Source organism: Equus caballus, chromosome 24 (assembly GCF_041296265.1).
Source record: "Equus caballus isolate H_3958 breed thoroughbred chromosome 24, TB-T2T, whole genome shotgun sequence".
Classification (NCBI taxonomy): Eukaryota; Metazoa; Chordata; class Mammalia; order Perissodactyla; family Equidae; genus Equus; species Equus caballus.
Window position 1 is genome coordinate 19,972,230 of NC_091707.1, and position 14,731 is coordinate 19,986,960.

The 14,731-nt window shown below is 40.3% G+C and overlaps 1 protein-coding gene across 2 annotated transcripts in view; it reads right to left on the minus strand.

Annotated features, from left to right (window-relative positions):
• Nucleotides 1-14,731, minus strand: part of CCDC175 (coiled-coil domain containing 175) — a 68,521-nt gene that overhangs the window by 23,397 nt on the left and 30,393 nt on the right. For both annotated transcript variants that reach the window (XR_011432153.1, XM_070249820.1), the window contains exons 8-13: nt 14,181-14,262; nt 9,669-9,805; nt 7,141-7,251; nt 4,393-4,464; nt 3,197-3,332; nt 2,503-2,634 (exon numbers count right to left, since the gene is read on the minus strand). Coding sequence is in view for 1 of the 2 variants with exons in the window: in XM_070249820.1 (XP_070105921.1) it covers nt 2,503-2,634; nt 3,197-3,332; nt 4,393-4,464; nt 7,141-7,251; nt 9,669-9,805; nt 14,181-14,262 (670 nt within the window). In the remaining variant the exon portion in view is untranslated. The remainder of the gene's footprint in view (nt 1-2,502; nt 2,635-3,196; nt 3,333-4,392; nt 4,465-7,140; nt 7,252-9,668; nt 9,806-14,180; nt 14,263-14,731) is intronic.

A 14,731-nucleotide genomic window follows, 5' to 3' on the forward strand; every position in this document is an offset into this window, starting at 1 on the left:
CAAAATCTAAGATTGCTTCCTCCCCATTTGGGACTCCTCATGCCACTGAACCAAAGGCAGAAATTGGATTCCAATATGCCTGGGGTTATTGACGGTGATTATCAAGGGGAAATGCACTGTTCTTTTATAATAATGGTGCCTAGGCTGCCATCGGTCCATGGCTTTGCGTGAATTACTCACAGGGGGACACAGCCCCGTGGGGCCCACAGCCTGGCAAGCAGAGTGCAGCTGGAGGACCATCTGCAGCAACCTTCTCTTCTACAATCTTAGACCTTTAACTTACTTATCTTGCCTAATTGCATGGTATAAACTTGAATGCAATGTTAAACAGTGTCGTTGTCTTATTCCTGACTCTAAGGTGATTGCCCCCACTGGTTTACTATTAACTATGATGATAAACTCTGGCAGCTCTATCTCAAAAAATATCTGAGATGCTGACTACTTCTTACCACCTCCTCACTTACCATTTTGGTTCAAGCTACATGAACCGCTTGGATCACTGCTCTAGCTTCCTAATTGGTCTTTCTGCAGCCACCAATGCTTTCCTCAGTCCTACTCAACATAGCAGCTAGAGTGATCCTACTTAAGTGAAAATCAGGTTATTTCAGCCCCTCATTCAGAACCCTACGATGGCTTCCCAGCCCAGAGGGCAAAAGACAAAGCACTCACAGTGGCCTGTAAGGTGTGGCAGGCCCGGAAATGCCCCTCTTGGATCTCCCTTCAAAGAAGGACTCACTGCCCTGTGGAAGGAATGTGGTTGGCTGACAGCCTCCAGCGGTTGGCTCCTTCAGAGTCGGCCTTGTTATCCAGACAAGATTGTGCTCTTCGCAGGGTAGCCCCCAATCCACTGACTGAGCAAGGAGGTGGTAAAAGGGTGTTGTCATTTCTGCCCAAGGCAGGGCTCTTCTAATGGACAATCATACCTCCGGAGCTCCCCAGAGAGAGTTTGCAGGTCACATAATGGCCTGGGGCCTCCACTGCCCAGTCCTTTCACAGGTATGACTCTCTCATAAACTTCTGCACTCTTAATTCCATCTCAGCATCAACTTCCTGAACAGGAGTCCCCGGCACCTCCAGGACTGTCTCCCACAAGATAGAACAGTCCTGCCTCAGAACCTTCGTGCTCAGCGTGCCCTCTGCCAGGAGCCGCCCTCTCCAGGTATCTACATAGCACACTGCCTCACAGCACTCCGGGCTGTACCTGGAAGGATGTATGGAAGCTCCATAGGGCAGAGCACTTTGTTTTTTTTTTTTTTAATTTCTGTTTTTCAGCATCTAGAAGAACACTGGGCACCCCGACATGCTACAACCAATGACAAATGCTTTACACCCGATGCTCGCCCTTCCATTTCTTCTGGTTTTGGAGGAGCTGCTGCAGTGCTCTCTTTCCTTGTTTGTCCCCTGAGTTGTCCCACCTCTTCCTATTTCTGGCCATCTCTGTGACCTCTCTTGCCCGAGCTCCTATATTTCCATATTGCCGATCTTCCTTGGCAATTCTATGAAATCATTATTTTTTTAATTCAGAGAGGAATGTTTGACACAGTTTTAATCTGTTCCAGCATCATTTTTCTGAGTGTTCTTCATTGGTTGTAAAGATTCGTTCCCCTTCTGCTTGTTTTCCTCGTAGTATTTCTGTATGGAAGATGTGCCTGCTTCTTTTGTGTTATTCATATTAGAAAGAATTGGCTTGTCTTGCAGCAGGTATCTGCCAAGGGTTTCTGCAGGATGGGGCAGGGTGTGTGTGGGAGCAGTGGGCTTACATTACAACGGGGTAAGATCTGAACTTTTAAATGTAAGGACTCCCTACTCCCTTGCTCCAGCAAGGGACTGCTGCCTTCAGAGAAAGCTCCTCTTTGGTATAGTCAGGCCTCTTTTCCTCTTCCAACCAAATCAAGTTCAAGAAGGCTTCCACCACCATTCTTCCCTCCTCAGCTCCTCCACCAATGGCGGTCCCCAAGAAGCATGCTCTTGCCTTTCAAGGTAACACCATCACCTTGGATAGGTGGGTTTTCTGTTGTGTTTCGAGAGACCTGCCACCTCTGGGCCCCTTGGGTACTTCAGTGCCTTTCTCCCCACCTCTCCCAGCATCCGTGCTCTATTCCAGCTCAGATCGGCTCTCGGCAATTCCCCAGTCAGTACACGCCCTCTCTTTAAGGAGAATCTCTGAGACTGGCCTCAGTTCCCCTCGCTCGCCCTCTGTAACTCTCCCCAGCCACTTATGCTGGCTCGGATGGCTTCCTGCACTGCTCCGCCTGTCTCCACAGATTTTGCCAGCATTTCTACTTAACTTGGAGTGGGTGATTTTTTTTTAACTGAAAAAATATTTCTTGTTGCTCTGTTTCTTTTTTAGGAAAAGAAGAAGAAAGATTCAGAATGAAATTGTAGCCTTGTTCAGTCTAGAAGATTTATTTTACATTTAACTAATTAGAATAGCATGAAATGTACCCCCCACCCCCCCATAAAGCCGTCTAAAATTATTCTTAGATGTAAAATAAACCTTACCTCATACTTGCTCAACACTCGAATTAACTTTTTTTCTTTGGCAACAAATTCCTCCTCTTCTTGTTTTAATTCTCTTGTAAGTTTTTCAATCTGTTCCAAAAATTCCTTGATCTCTTTTTCTCTAAAACTGGTCTAATTAGAAAAAAAGTGAGGATTTGTCATCACTCTTACAGCAGTCAGCCTTACATTTTCAAACAGCCCCATAATTTACTATCTCTTTGCATGAGATTTGGCTCTGATTTCAGGTTAAGTTATTCCCCAGGAACCACTGAGAGGGATTTTTTTTTCCCCCTCCAGAGATTAATTTCCTTACCAAATAACATCTATAAATGATATGAGGAAATGGGGAACAGGTGTGGTGGGGCATGGAGGGTGGGCAGAGGGTAAACATAGGAGCTAAATCAATAATGTTTGGTCTCTTTATTTTTGAAGATCCTAAGAGCAATCCCCAGGTTTCTGGTTACATGCTTCAAAAACGTATTCTGGAGAGAAGTACTGCTTTGTTTGTTAAATTCCTATAGTTAATACACAGCAAACGGATATGTTTCATAAGACAGTTACATAATTCACTCTAAACATGAAGTCAGCAGAAAGCAAAATACCTTTTTAATAGATAAGGCTTAATTAAATATTGAAGGAAAATCAATGATACGCAATGTAGGGGACTAATACCAAGCCCCTCGAGTTTCCTTACCTCATTTAATAATTCAGCGCGTTTACGTTCTGCAATCTGAATTTTATGTGCCATTACTTCTATTTCATTCTTTATCCTGACTGCCCAACGTTCATGCTTTTTTCTCACACAAGCTACTTTCCACTGAGTTATAACACTAGAGATTAGAACAAAAAGAATTAGCATTAAATTGACATAACAGTTTATGGAAAAGATGAAGAAATTCAAAGCAAAACAAATCGTCCTGTGATCCTACAAAATTATGCGTGCTGTTAGTGACACAGCCTCTGCAGATTAGCTGAAACAATAAGACGAAAGGTTAACTGCCTCAACATTGGCTCTGCAAGTTGCTTCACCGTAAGAAGTTGTGTCAGTTCGTCCAGGAGGATAAGGGGCAGTGGACAAACCGCACTCGGCAGCTCACCTCCTTTAGGAAAAGGATAGAAATGGGAAGGTTCGGGGCAGGTGGAAAAAGAAGAGGCCCAGGCAGAAATAGTAACGGAATTACCTAAATTACCCAAAGAGCTAATAAGAGATTTCAAGCTTCTGGGTTCTCAAATTTTTCTCTCCACCATCGCATAAAAAAGCTACATCATTGGAGAAGGGTAGTAATGTGCAATTGGAGTCTAATAAATAATATTAATCACAATAACAACAGCAACAAAAGTAAGAAAATACCGCTAAGTTTTCACAAGGTGAAAGGTGCTGGGCAAGGATCTAAATACTTTGCGCGGACCATCTCATTTCCCATTCACAGCAGCCTTACAAGGTGGGTGCCATTCTCATTTCCCACTTGGTAGGGATGGGAGCAAGGAGAGATTATGAAATACCTTAGCCTCGGTCACAGACAGTAAGAGGCAGAGCAAACAAAGTGGTCCACCTGCAGAGCCTGTCCCCTCACGCTCCTCAGTCCCCGCACAGCACCCCCTCCTAGTCCGCACGAAGCCTGGATGACAAGAGGCATTGCACGGAACTTGGCAATTTCATTCTTTGGTGACTTCACTCGATAGAAATGGAAAACTTTGGTTCTGTTTAATGCCAAAAAATCAAACTAGCAAACACATCTAGATCCGAAAGAACTCACACAGTTTAATACAGGAAACTCATTTCCTTGGACTCTAGCAACCGACAAGCACTTTGAGTTTCTCCCAACTTTGGGGCGCTGTTCATTAAGATAACGTATACTACTTATCATACACATGAACTTGTTTTTTTACCATCTCTGACTTTCTCTTTCCAGGTTATCACTCAGGATTTTTATTTGTTTCCGATATACTTGCTTTGTTGCTCTAAAAACAAGAAAAATAGATTGGATTTTGCATTTGTGGGAACTGTTAGAATATATAAAAGATTTTATATCTAATTCTTGCAAAATAAGGCTACCATCTAATTGGGAGACAAAACAAACCTTGTAAAGCCACTAAAACTTTTAGGACAGACTAAGAGAAAAACAATGACAATTTTGTGCAAGTGCGAACTGATGTTGCAAGTATTGAGGTGGATAGCCAAGGACAGAGAAGAACAGACTCTGGGGAGGCGGGTGAGGAAGGGTTATTGGAAGGTGGTGTTTAATAGTGGGAGGAACATGGATTGCCTGGATGGAGGTGTAATCTCAGCAAGGAAAGGACGTCATCATTTGTAAAGACACAGGGGACAGGAGCAGCAAGTCACGACTCTTATGACCGAGGCAGACTTCCTGCACACAGAGGACATGAAGGGAAATAACACCGTGACACTGGAACTGTTAAGGTCAACAAATTGCTGAGGAACTCTGGGTTCTAGATGGACTTCTGATTTGATACAATACATAATGCAGAAAACTAGTATAGATTCCTGCACACTAGGGGTAATGATTAAGGACGGGAGATGTTCTTGTGAACCCAGGATGTGTGGAAATGTAAAGACTCTCACATAGATATCAGCAGTCTTTATTATTTTCGTTCCCTTTTTTCCCCTATTAAGCGCTTCATGCACAGAAATGATTTGAAGTCTGTGTAAGTAAAATGTGACTTTATATCTTTTAAAAGAGAAATATTCATAAATGAAACTTTAAATATGAAACTCTGTAAAAAAACTGGAAACACAACTGTGCTCACGTTTTTTTCTCTATTTGAAATCATAGTTTGGGCTCTCAACTTCCTACTTAAATAAATCTAATATCCTCCCCTGGAACTGTAAGGTCTCCTACTTTGTCCTAACCTTATTGATTTTATTTATTTACATATTTAATTTAATCCACAAAGGAGTTGAACCAGTTTGAAATAAAGCAACAATAATAATTAAAAACCATAAATGGATATCAATATTTGGCCACAAATTTAGCTCTGAGCTTCCTAGTGACCAGATAATGATGACGCAGCAATTGATTCTAAATGCACATTATTCATGAGGAAAGTAAAACCCCATTCAACCCAATTCCATTTTCCTGCTATTTCCTGGGGGGGCAGGGGGGGTCATAGTTTCCTTTCTGGAGCTGACATGATGAGAAATAATGTTTAAATAAATCATTTAAAAATATAAGGACAGGCAACCCAAAAACTACACTTCCCACCATGTTCTAGATTTCTATTGGTATGTGCTCAAATTTTGTCACGACCTGTCTGACTTCTATAAGCTGGTCTCTTCACTATCTTACATTCAAATCATGTATCTCTCTGTGTTTGGTGATATTATTCCCCCATATGATGAGCAAGCAGAAGAATCTGACTTGTTTCAAAAGTCTAGTTCAACTTTTAAATCCTTATACAACAAAGAAGGACTCCTTGACTTTGCTTCCTTTCATCCTTCTTTGACTGCTTTTTGAAATTCACACTGTATTCTTCAGTCATGCATGGCTCATTAATTATTTCATGTGTGTTAGTCTTGTTTGTCTGCCCAACTAAACTATCGGTTGCTGTATGCCCAGTGTTAATAGGAGTCTAAAAGGCTAGAATATTTATGTAGGATATTTTGACAATAACTATAAAATGAAATATACGCATCCTCCTTTGACCAGTACTTCAACTGTTAGGATTTCATTATAAAGAAAAAGTCACAAGAGTGGACAGAGGAACAATTTTGAAAACTGTTTGTAATATAGGAAACAGAAAAAAAACCAAATGTCAATCGAGTACTGGTTAAATAAAATATAGTATAATCTGTAAAAGGAATACTATGCAGTTAGAGAAAAGAATGAGGGAAGAGGTCCCATATACATGATTTTTTCTCTTTATTTTGAAATACTTTCAAACTCAATGGATAAGTGTAAAAATTATTACAAAGAATTCCAATATAACCTTTCACTGACTTCTCCAAATGTTACTGTTTTCCCATATTTGTTTTATCATTCTCCCAGCTATAATTTTTTCCAGCTTTATTGAGCTATGATTGCCACATAACACTGTATAAGTTACCCAGATATAATTTTAAGTGGAAAAAATCTAGTTCTAGAAGAATAGAATCTAATTTTTGGACACATATGCACATATACACATATACAAGTATGTACATTTGAAGGCACGTATAGCAAACTGTTAGCAGTGATTTTCTCTGTGGAGAGGTGGAGGGATTAGCATAACTTTTACTCTGTAAGTTACACATTTCTATATTTGAATTTTAAAATCACGTACAGGCATTACATTTTAATCAGAATAATTAAAACAAAATTACAGTGAATTAGAATGGCAGGAATGAACATCACAGGGGTTGGTGTTGTGATAATGTTCGGGCACATTCTGGTCACTAGACCCCTAACTGGTCCATTCGTTCGTCATGTCCAGTAGCTTGTATAGACTCAGAACCTGTTTATCCTGTCAATGAAAGAGTCAGTGATAACGACTTTTCTGGACTGCAAAACAGAGAGAGCCAATTATAAACCTCCTTTTCTATAGTATATTAGAAACTGACATAGATTTACTGTTACCATTTATTAAAAAATAAATGTAGAGAAGAATGAAGATTAAAAATTTCAAAGGCCACAAGCGTACCGATGGAGATCATGGAGAGCGACAAGTCCTTCTTTCATGTTCTTGATGTCTACTTTTCTCTGTGACAGGAAGTTTTCTTTCTGAGCAATAAATGCCAGTTGTTTCTGATTTCTACCACAAAAAAACAGAGTTATCATATGCTAAAAGTTGAAATCATCGTTTTTAACTCCCCAGCATTAGAAAATACGCAATCACAAATAAGAATTTAAAAAATAGTTTGGAAAGTTCAGTTCATGAACAATTTATCAAACAGATTAGTAAAAATAGAAACAGAGTCTTTTTGCTAGTGGTGGCTAAATGTAAACTTGTGAAAATTCCTAAGCTGTGGGAGAACATTCACTGTAATAATAACCATAAAACAGCAAGAGCAGTTCTACGGTCCCATCCTGCTGAGTCGGTGTCCCTTTTCCCATTCATCACTTCTGTCATGTTCTCTTGTGAAAGGTGAAGAATCAGTCAGGCCAACTTTAAATCCTGGCTTTAGCTCTTCCTAGCAGTGTGACCTTGAAAAGAAACTTCACCTGTGCTTGAGCCACAGTTTCCCATCCATAGAAACGGGGATCACAATGCCTACGTCACCGGGTGTAAGGGTTAAGTGAGGTGTAAAGTGCCCAAGCCAGTGTGGGGCGCCATGAGGCATTTTATAAAAAGTGGTTGTTTTGTGTCTCCAACTTGCAGAGAGACTCATGGGCAGTTTATGGTCTTGTTCAAGTTTCCCAACATTGATAGGAACGTGCTTGTAACAGAAAGAGCTTTAAGTGTCTCCTCTTCTTCACTGCTGCTATAGACTGAACTGCATCCCCACGAATTCATCTGCTGAAGCCCCACCCCCAGTGTGACAGCCTGGGAATACGGGGCCTTTGGGAGGTGATCAGGTTTAGACGAGGTCGTGAGGGTGGGGCCCAGATGATGAGATTAGTGCCCTCATAAGAAGAGACACCAGAGAGCATGCTGTCTCTCTCTCTACTATGTGAGGACACAGTGAGAAGGTGGCCATCTGTAAGCCAGGAAGAGAGTTGTCACCAGGACCCAACTGGGCTGGCATCCTGATCTTGGATGTCCAGCTTCCAGAACTGTAGAAGTAAATTTCTATGGCTTAAACCACCCAGTCTATGGTATTTTGTAATGGCAGCCTGAGCTGAAGAAGACAAAAACCAATAACAGTGGTAAATGTTTTAGTGTTACAATTATTTGTCATCAGCACATTTCATGATTCAAACTGATAACTAACTTTGCATTGATCTGAGGAAAGTTTTCGTCTGAAGAGTACTAACAGTATCACTCTCAGGAGGCTGTTCAGTGGGGTGAGATGAAACGACTGCAGCAACTCTGTGCAGCGTAGACGCTATGACAATGACCATGAGCTCGGCTCCTCAGTGACCTGCATGCTGTAATTACACTTTCACGTGATTTAACTCCAAGTGTAGTAATGGATTATTACTTGCACCATTCGTGCTTGCAAGATGTTATTCTGCAGTATTCGTTAAGAAGATGTGTTGAATCCCACTACCCGCTAAGCAATGTATGAAGTCCTGGGGATACGGGGCTGAATGAGACAGAGCAGCTGCCTTCCCTCATCTGTTCATAGTTCAGTCGGGCAAAGGGATTCATGCCCTGCTGATTACAACTGAATGACTGATGAAAAGGAATGACATCAGAGGGATGTTTTGGGAGGACTGTTCTGGTGGAAGGGAGGTGGACAAGTTAGGGGTGGTGAAGCAGAAAGTAGGAAGAACTTTTTCTTCTTTTCTTTTCTTTTTTGCTGAGGAAGATTTGCCCTGAGCTAACCTCTGTGCCAATCTCCCCCTAGTTTTTTGTATGTGGGACACCTCCACAGAGTGGCTGGTGAGTGGAGTAGGTCTGTGCCAGGGATCTGAACCCAGGATAGTGAAGCAGAGTGTGAAGAACTTTAACCACTTGGCTGTGGGGCTGGGTCCAGAAAGCAGGAAGGACTTTTGAGGGGCAAGCCAAACCAAAAAGGTTGAAAGTGGTGAAACGAATGGAGTTGGAGAGGAGGACAGGATGTATTTGAGAACTATTTGGGAAGTGGAATTGACCAGCCTTGGTGCTTGAATGAGGTCCAAAGGGTAGTGAATGATAGGGGCTTCCCTGAATAATTTCCCTGTCTCTGGGTTAGGGGATCATGTCAGTGACCAAACAAACCCCTCTCTGAGACATGGAATACAGGTGCAGAGCCAGTTTCTCATGAAGGTAAATATCATTGTTTCTCTAGACGGCCTCATGGAATAAAAGCATGATTATTCTTTCAAGAATCTGACATAGAAATAAAAATAACGCATTTGTGTTTATGGATTTGACTTGACCCATATGAGGAAAGCATTATTCAGTATATACAGAGGCAGATTAGGAGTGTGTTTATTTATTATTGGGTAAAGAATATTTCATTGTTGTCAATAGATTTTAAAACCAGGGTAAGCTTAAGTGGAGAGTCACCACTGTGATAGCAAGGAAAGCAGCCCATAACTAAGATTTATTGAGTCACGTGTGGATCACAGATAGAAACATACTCATCGTAAATTTTCCGTTTCTGCATAAAAACTCTACCCTCCTCACTTGAGACAATCTTGCATTGTCTGGTAAGAATATACAATTTCTCTTGTAGATCTCTGTTCTCTAAACGACATTTCTGTAGTTTTTCAGCTATCTAGAAAAAAACAACACAGGAATTGAGGTAGAGGACTTGCTTCACTGGCCCTTTGAGGGGAGTCAGAGTCTGGCGGGCAACTCTCTAGCGCACTGGGTACACCGTTTAGCACTCAACGACTATGCCATAAATGTCGACTGATTTAACTCAACATCAAATACACAATTGTACATTTTGGGGCCTCTTCTATAAATTATGACAAAAGTGTACAAAGGCAGTAAACACCGATGTAAAACTACAGAGTAATAATTCATATTGTAAGAAGAATTGGGATTAATAGACTGGGATAATTCAGCAAGATCTGTACATCCTTTTCCCAGAAGATAACCTATACTAGGGAAGAGAAAATGTAACATCAACAGAAGCTCTTGCTTAAAACCTCTATGACTAGATATTATGTTTGCTTCTTGTTAAATACTTCTATTCAAGGACAAAAAATTAGTACCCATTAGTGTTCTGAATGAGAAAAGAACTTTGTGCTTGGATGTCTCTATTGAATTGCTTCAAATGAGGTAAGAAAGGTAGGTTAAGTAGAAATGGTGGGCTGAGCAGATCAAAATAAACTTCTGGCTGAGGATCACTAAAATAGCCAGATGAAAAAAATCTCAAAAGTGTTGAAGAACTAAGAAGATAATGAGAAATTACTAGGCCTACTTGTACAAGAAGGCAAGCATCCAGCATGGTAAATCCAGGACTAAAAACTCTCTCTACCCTGAGGACACTTACTGAGATGGAAGAAACCAGTTGGAAACTGAGTCCTGGTTCTCTTATAGGACAAGGGGGAGAAAAGCCAGCACTTAGAGCTCATCTGGGTGTTGAACCTGACAAAGCTCCTAACACTTTAGTCTGGGATCCCAAAGAGCTCCACTCTCTGAAGAAGGGGGAGTGGGAAGGTAATAAGCCATCGTCCAGCCTGACCACAATCGCGAGGGAACATAAAGGTGGATTAAGGTGGTTTGGGACTGGTAACACCCCAGGTATCTGACAGAAGTGAAAGAAAATCTGGCCAAGACACCATCACCCTAGGCCTCAAATTGTTTATACAAACATATTTTTCAAGAACAATGTCCAGTGTACAGTTTTCCACCAGGAACAGAAGGAAATAAGACAGCATGAGCAAAAATTGGCAGAAACAACAGACTACAGAAACAGACCTACAGAAACATCAGATGTTGTAGTTAGACATTGAACTATAAAAATACTGTGCTTACTATAATCAAAGAAATATTAGACATACTTGAAAATTATGACAATAATTAGGAACAGTAAAGAGTGACAAATCAGGGGCCAGCCCCGTGGACGAGTGGTTACGTTCACACGCTCTGCTTCGGCGGCCCAGGGTTTGGCCGATTGGGACCCTAGGTGGGGACATGGCACCACTCATCAGGCCATGCCAAGGTGGCACCCCACATAGTACAACCAGAATGACCTAAGACTAGAATATACAACTATGTAACGGAGGGATTTGGGGAGAAGAAGAAGAAGAGAAAAAAAATAATAAAGACAATTGGTAACAGATGTTAGCTCAGGTGCCAAGCTTTAAAAAAAAAAGAAAAAAGAGTGACAAAGAAGATATTAAAGTTGCCAACTGAAAAACACAATAACCAAAATTAAGAACTCAAAAGCCATTCTGCCCAGAAGGCAGCAGAGGGACACAAAAAGTAGGAGATACAGGAGAAAGGGTAAGATACATAGAGGATATATATATTAGTACAAATGATGGCATATACATAATTGGTGTCTCGGGAAGAGAATGGGACAAAAGAAATATGTGAACAGATAATGGCTGAGAATTTTGCAAAACTTACAAAATACAGCAATTTGTGGATTTAAGAAGCTCAATAAATCTCAAGCAGGATAAATAAAAAGTAAAACTTGGACATATGGTGAAACTGAAAAACTAAGCGAAAGGGAACATAGAAGACCTCAGATAAATGAGAGATGCACAATGTTCATGGATTACAAGACTCAATACTGTAAAAATGTAAAATCCTCCCCAAATAGATATATAGATTTAATACAACTTCAATCAAAATCCAAGTAGGTTTTTGGCAGGACTTGACAGACTGATAGAAATTCGAAGGGCCAAGAACAGTGGAAGCAATCTTGAAGAAGAACAAAGTTGAAGAATTTATACTACTAACTATAAAGGCTTACTTTAAAACTACTGATGAAGATGGAATGGCTTTAATATGAAGAGAGACAGATCCAAATGAGCACAGCAGAGTCTCCACAGATCCACACACATATTTATGACGCACTTATGATCCACACTAGATTCATGACAAAAGTGCCACTACAATATAGTGGAGGAAAGGAGTATCTTTTCATTAAATGGTGCCAGGTAACTGTACCATCTTATGGAAAAATATGAACCTCACAGCATACACACACACAAACACACACACACACAGATTCCAGATGGCTTGTAGTCCTAGACGTGAAAGGTCAAACAATAGAACTTCTAGAAGAGCATATAGGAGAATATCCTCATGACAAGGGACACAAAAAGCATTAGCCAAAAAGGAAAAGATTGATAAACTGAACTTCATTAAAATTAATAAACTACATTCATCAATAGATAGATATGCACTTAAAGACTGTACATTTACAGTGTATGTACTGTTCTGTATATGTGTAATATTTCATAATAAAAATTAAAATAAAGTTAGAAGAGAATTTTGTGTTATCATTGAACTTATCTCCTTTAACTCATGAGAACTAAGACCGGATTCCAACAAGAGTCCAGTTTCTAACCCAATGGAAATGATAAATGGGTCAGAGCCCTGTGCCCTTTGAAGTCGTCACTCACTTGTACTCACGGAATTTGGCTGAAGGTCAACCTCTCCTAAAGGGAAACCTCTCCGCATCTGCCCCTTTGACCAAGTGAGTCATGCCAGTTTAGGGGTCCTGGACCATTCAGACAGTCATGAGGGCTGGGAACGGGGCGTTACCATCTGAAGGCTGCCTAACAGTTCCAACAACAGGGAATAAATGGGAAGGAAAAAAATCTTTTGCCCAGAGAATGAAAGACAACTTTAAATACCAACCAACCAACGTTGTCTAGTTTCTGTCTTTCAGCATCCTGGCAACTGAAAGAATCAAAGTAGGTCTAGCCCAGAGGGAAGCCATCCCTAATGCTGATAGCGCACAACCAGAAATGGAGGGAGTTTAATTGGTATAAATCATTCTTTTGGGAGAGAACTGCCTTTGATGGCCCTGCCTCAGGGCACGGGTGCAGGCTTCAGAGGGAGGGCGAAGCTACGCTTTGTAAAAGAGAGATGAGAATTTGGGGATGGGGTGGTGGTGCATCCTAGAGCAAGAGGATGGATGAGGAACCGCAAGAGAAAGAAAAAGGAGGGAACAAGATGGCTTTGCGATCTACAGTGGGATTCCTCCCCAGGAACACGCAAATTCCCAACAAAGTTTGCAGCGTATCATGAAGTGCTTACTGTTAGCATTAAATTTCTTTTAGAAACTAGTGAAAGGGATTAATTTTACACATGGTTGACTTGGGGACAAAACAGAGATACAGAATGCAGGCAGAGTGTACTTGACACTACAAGCCCTAGAATATTGGAATTAAGTATATATATATGGGAGTTGGGAGGGGACACCAAGGCCATTTCATCTTCAGTGCAAGGGGCGAGAAGAATTTCGGTTATGTCTGGAGTGCATGTGTACTTGTGTATATGTATAAATAAGTGGGGTTATATTATATGTACTGTCTTATATTATATCTGCCACTCAGCAATGCATTGTGAACTGTTACTCATTTAATCAAGGCCCTTTTGTTGGACTTTAATTGTATTTTCCCCCTAACTGTTCAACTATCATAATGAATGCTTCACTGAATATCTTGTGGATAGATCTTGGTTTACACCCACAATTATTTACTTATGATATAATATTTCTTTTAACCTGAGTTAAAAAATATCTAGAGAATTCCCCTGGGAGCTAAATCTGACTCAAATATTTCACTAACATTATTAAGTGCAGTATGGGTTACCACACTTCACAGGTACCACACAACAGCTGAAAGGTCCTAACTTTTCTAAATAAGTCACATGAAAAGTGCCCATTAGTCATGGACATTCCTAATGTAAAAATAACTACACTCACATGAAAAGTTACCTAAAAAACAATTCATCTTCCCATGTATGACCTGTGCTCTTTTATACATTTAAAGTACTTTGGGAGGGGATAACTTCTTTAAATCAATTACTGTGAATGATCATGATTATTATTAATGAAAAATATACTTTTAATGAAAAATCTACTTTTGGAAAATTCCACATTTCTCACATGTATTTAAAATACTACCTAAAAATAAAATCTGATTATAATCTAAAAATTATCATTTCTGTCTTCCTACCTCCATTATCTTCTGCAAGAATTCAGTTTTTTCAATGTTAGATGCATTATCCAGTTTTTCCTTGTTGTCTAGAAAAAAACGCCTATGAAAAAGGAAGCCAAACAGACTCATATTAGGACACGTTTGTCAGTGAAGCCATGTTTACTTACAACATCAGAATCTTCCAGTGCCCAACTCCCTATGCAACATATTCAATTACATATTTGTTAAAATAACCAAAAAATTTTACTCTTTTGAATTGATGAATTAATATTTCATTTATTTATTCATTCATTTAAGAAGCAATTAGTGAACACTGGCACTCCACAGGTGTTCCAGGTGCTAGAGATACAGCGTGGGCAAAGTCCCTACCCTCATGGAAATTACACTCTAGGGGAGTAGTCCGAATATAAGCAAGTTATCAAAATATATATATATATATATATTTCAGACAGTGTTAAGTTCTCCAAAGAACACAAAGTAGGGTAAAGGAGAGAGAAATCCTGAGAGCAAGGATGCTGCTTCAGACAGGTGGAGCGGGAGGACCTCTTGGGATGACTTGTGAAAGACCT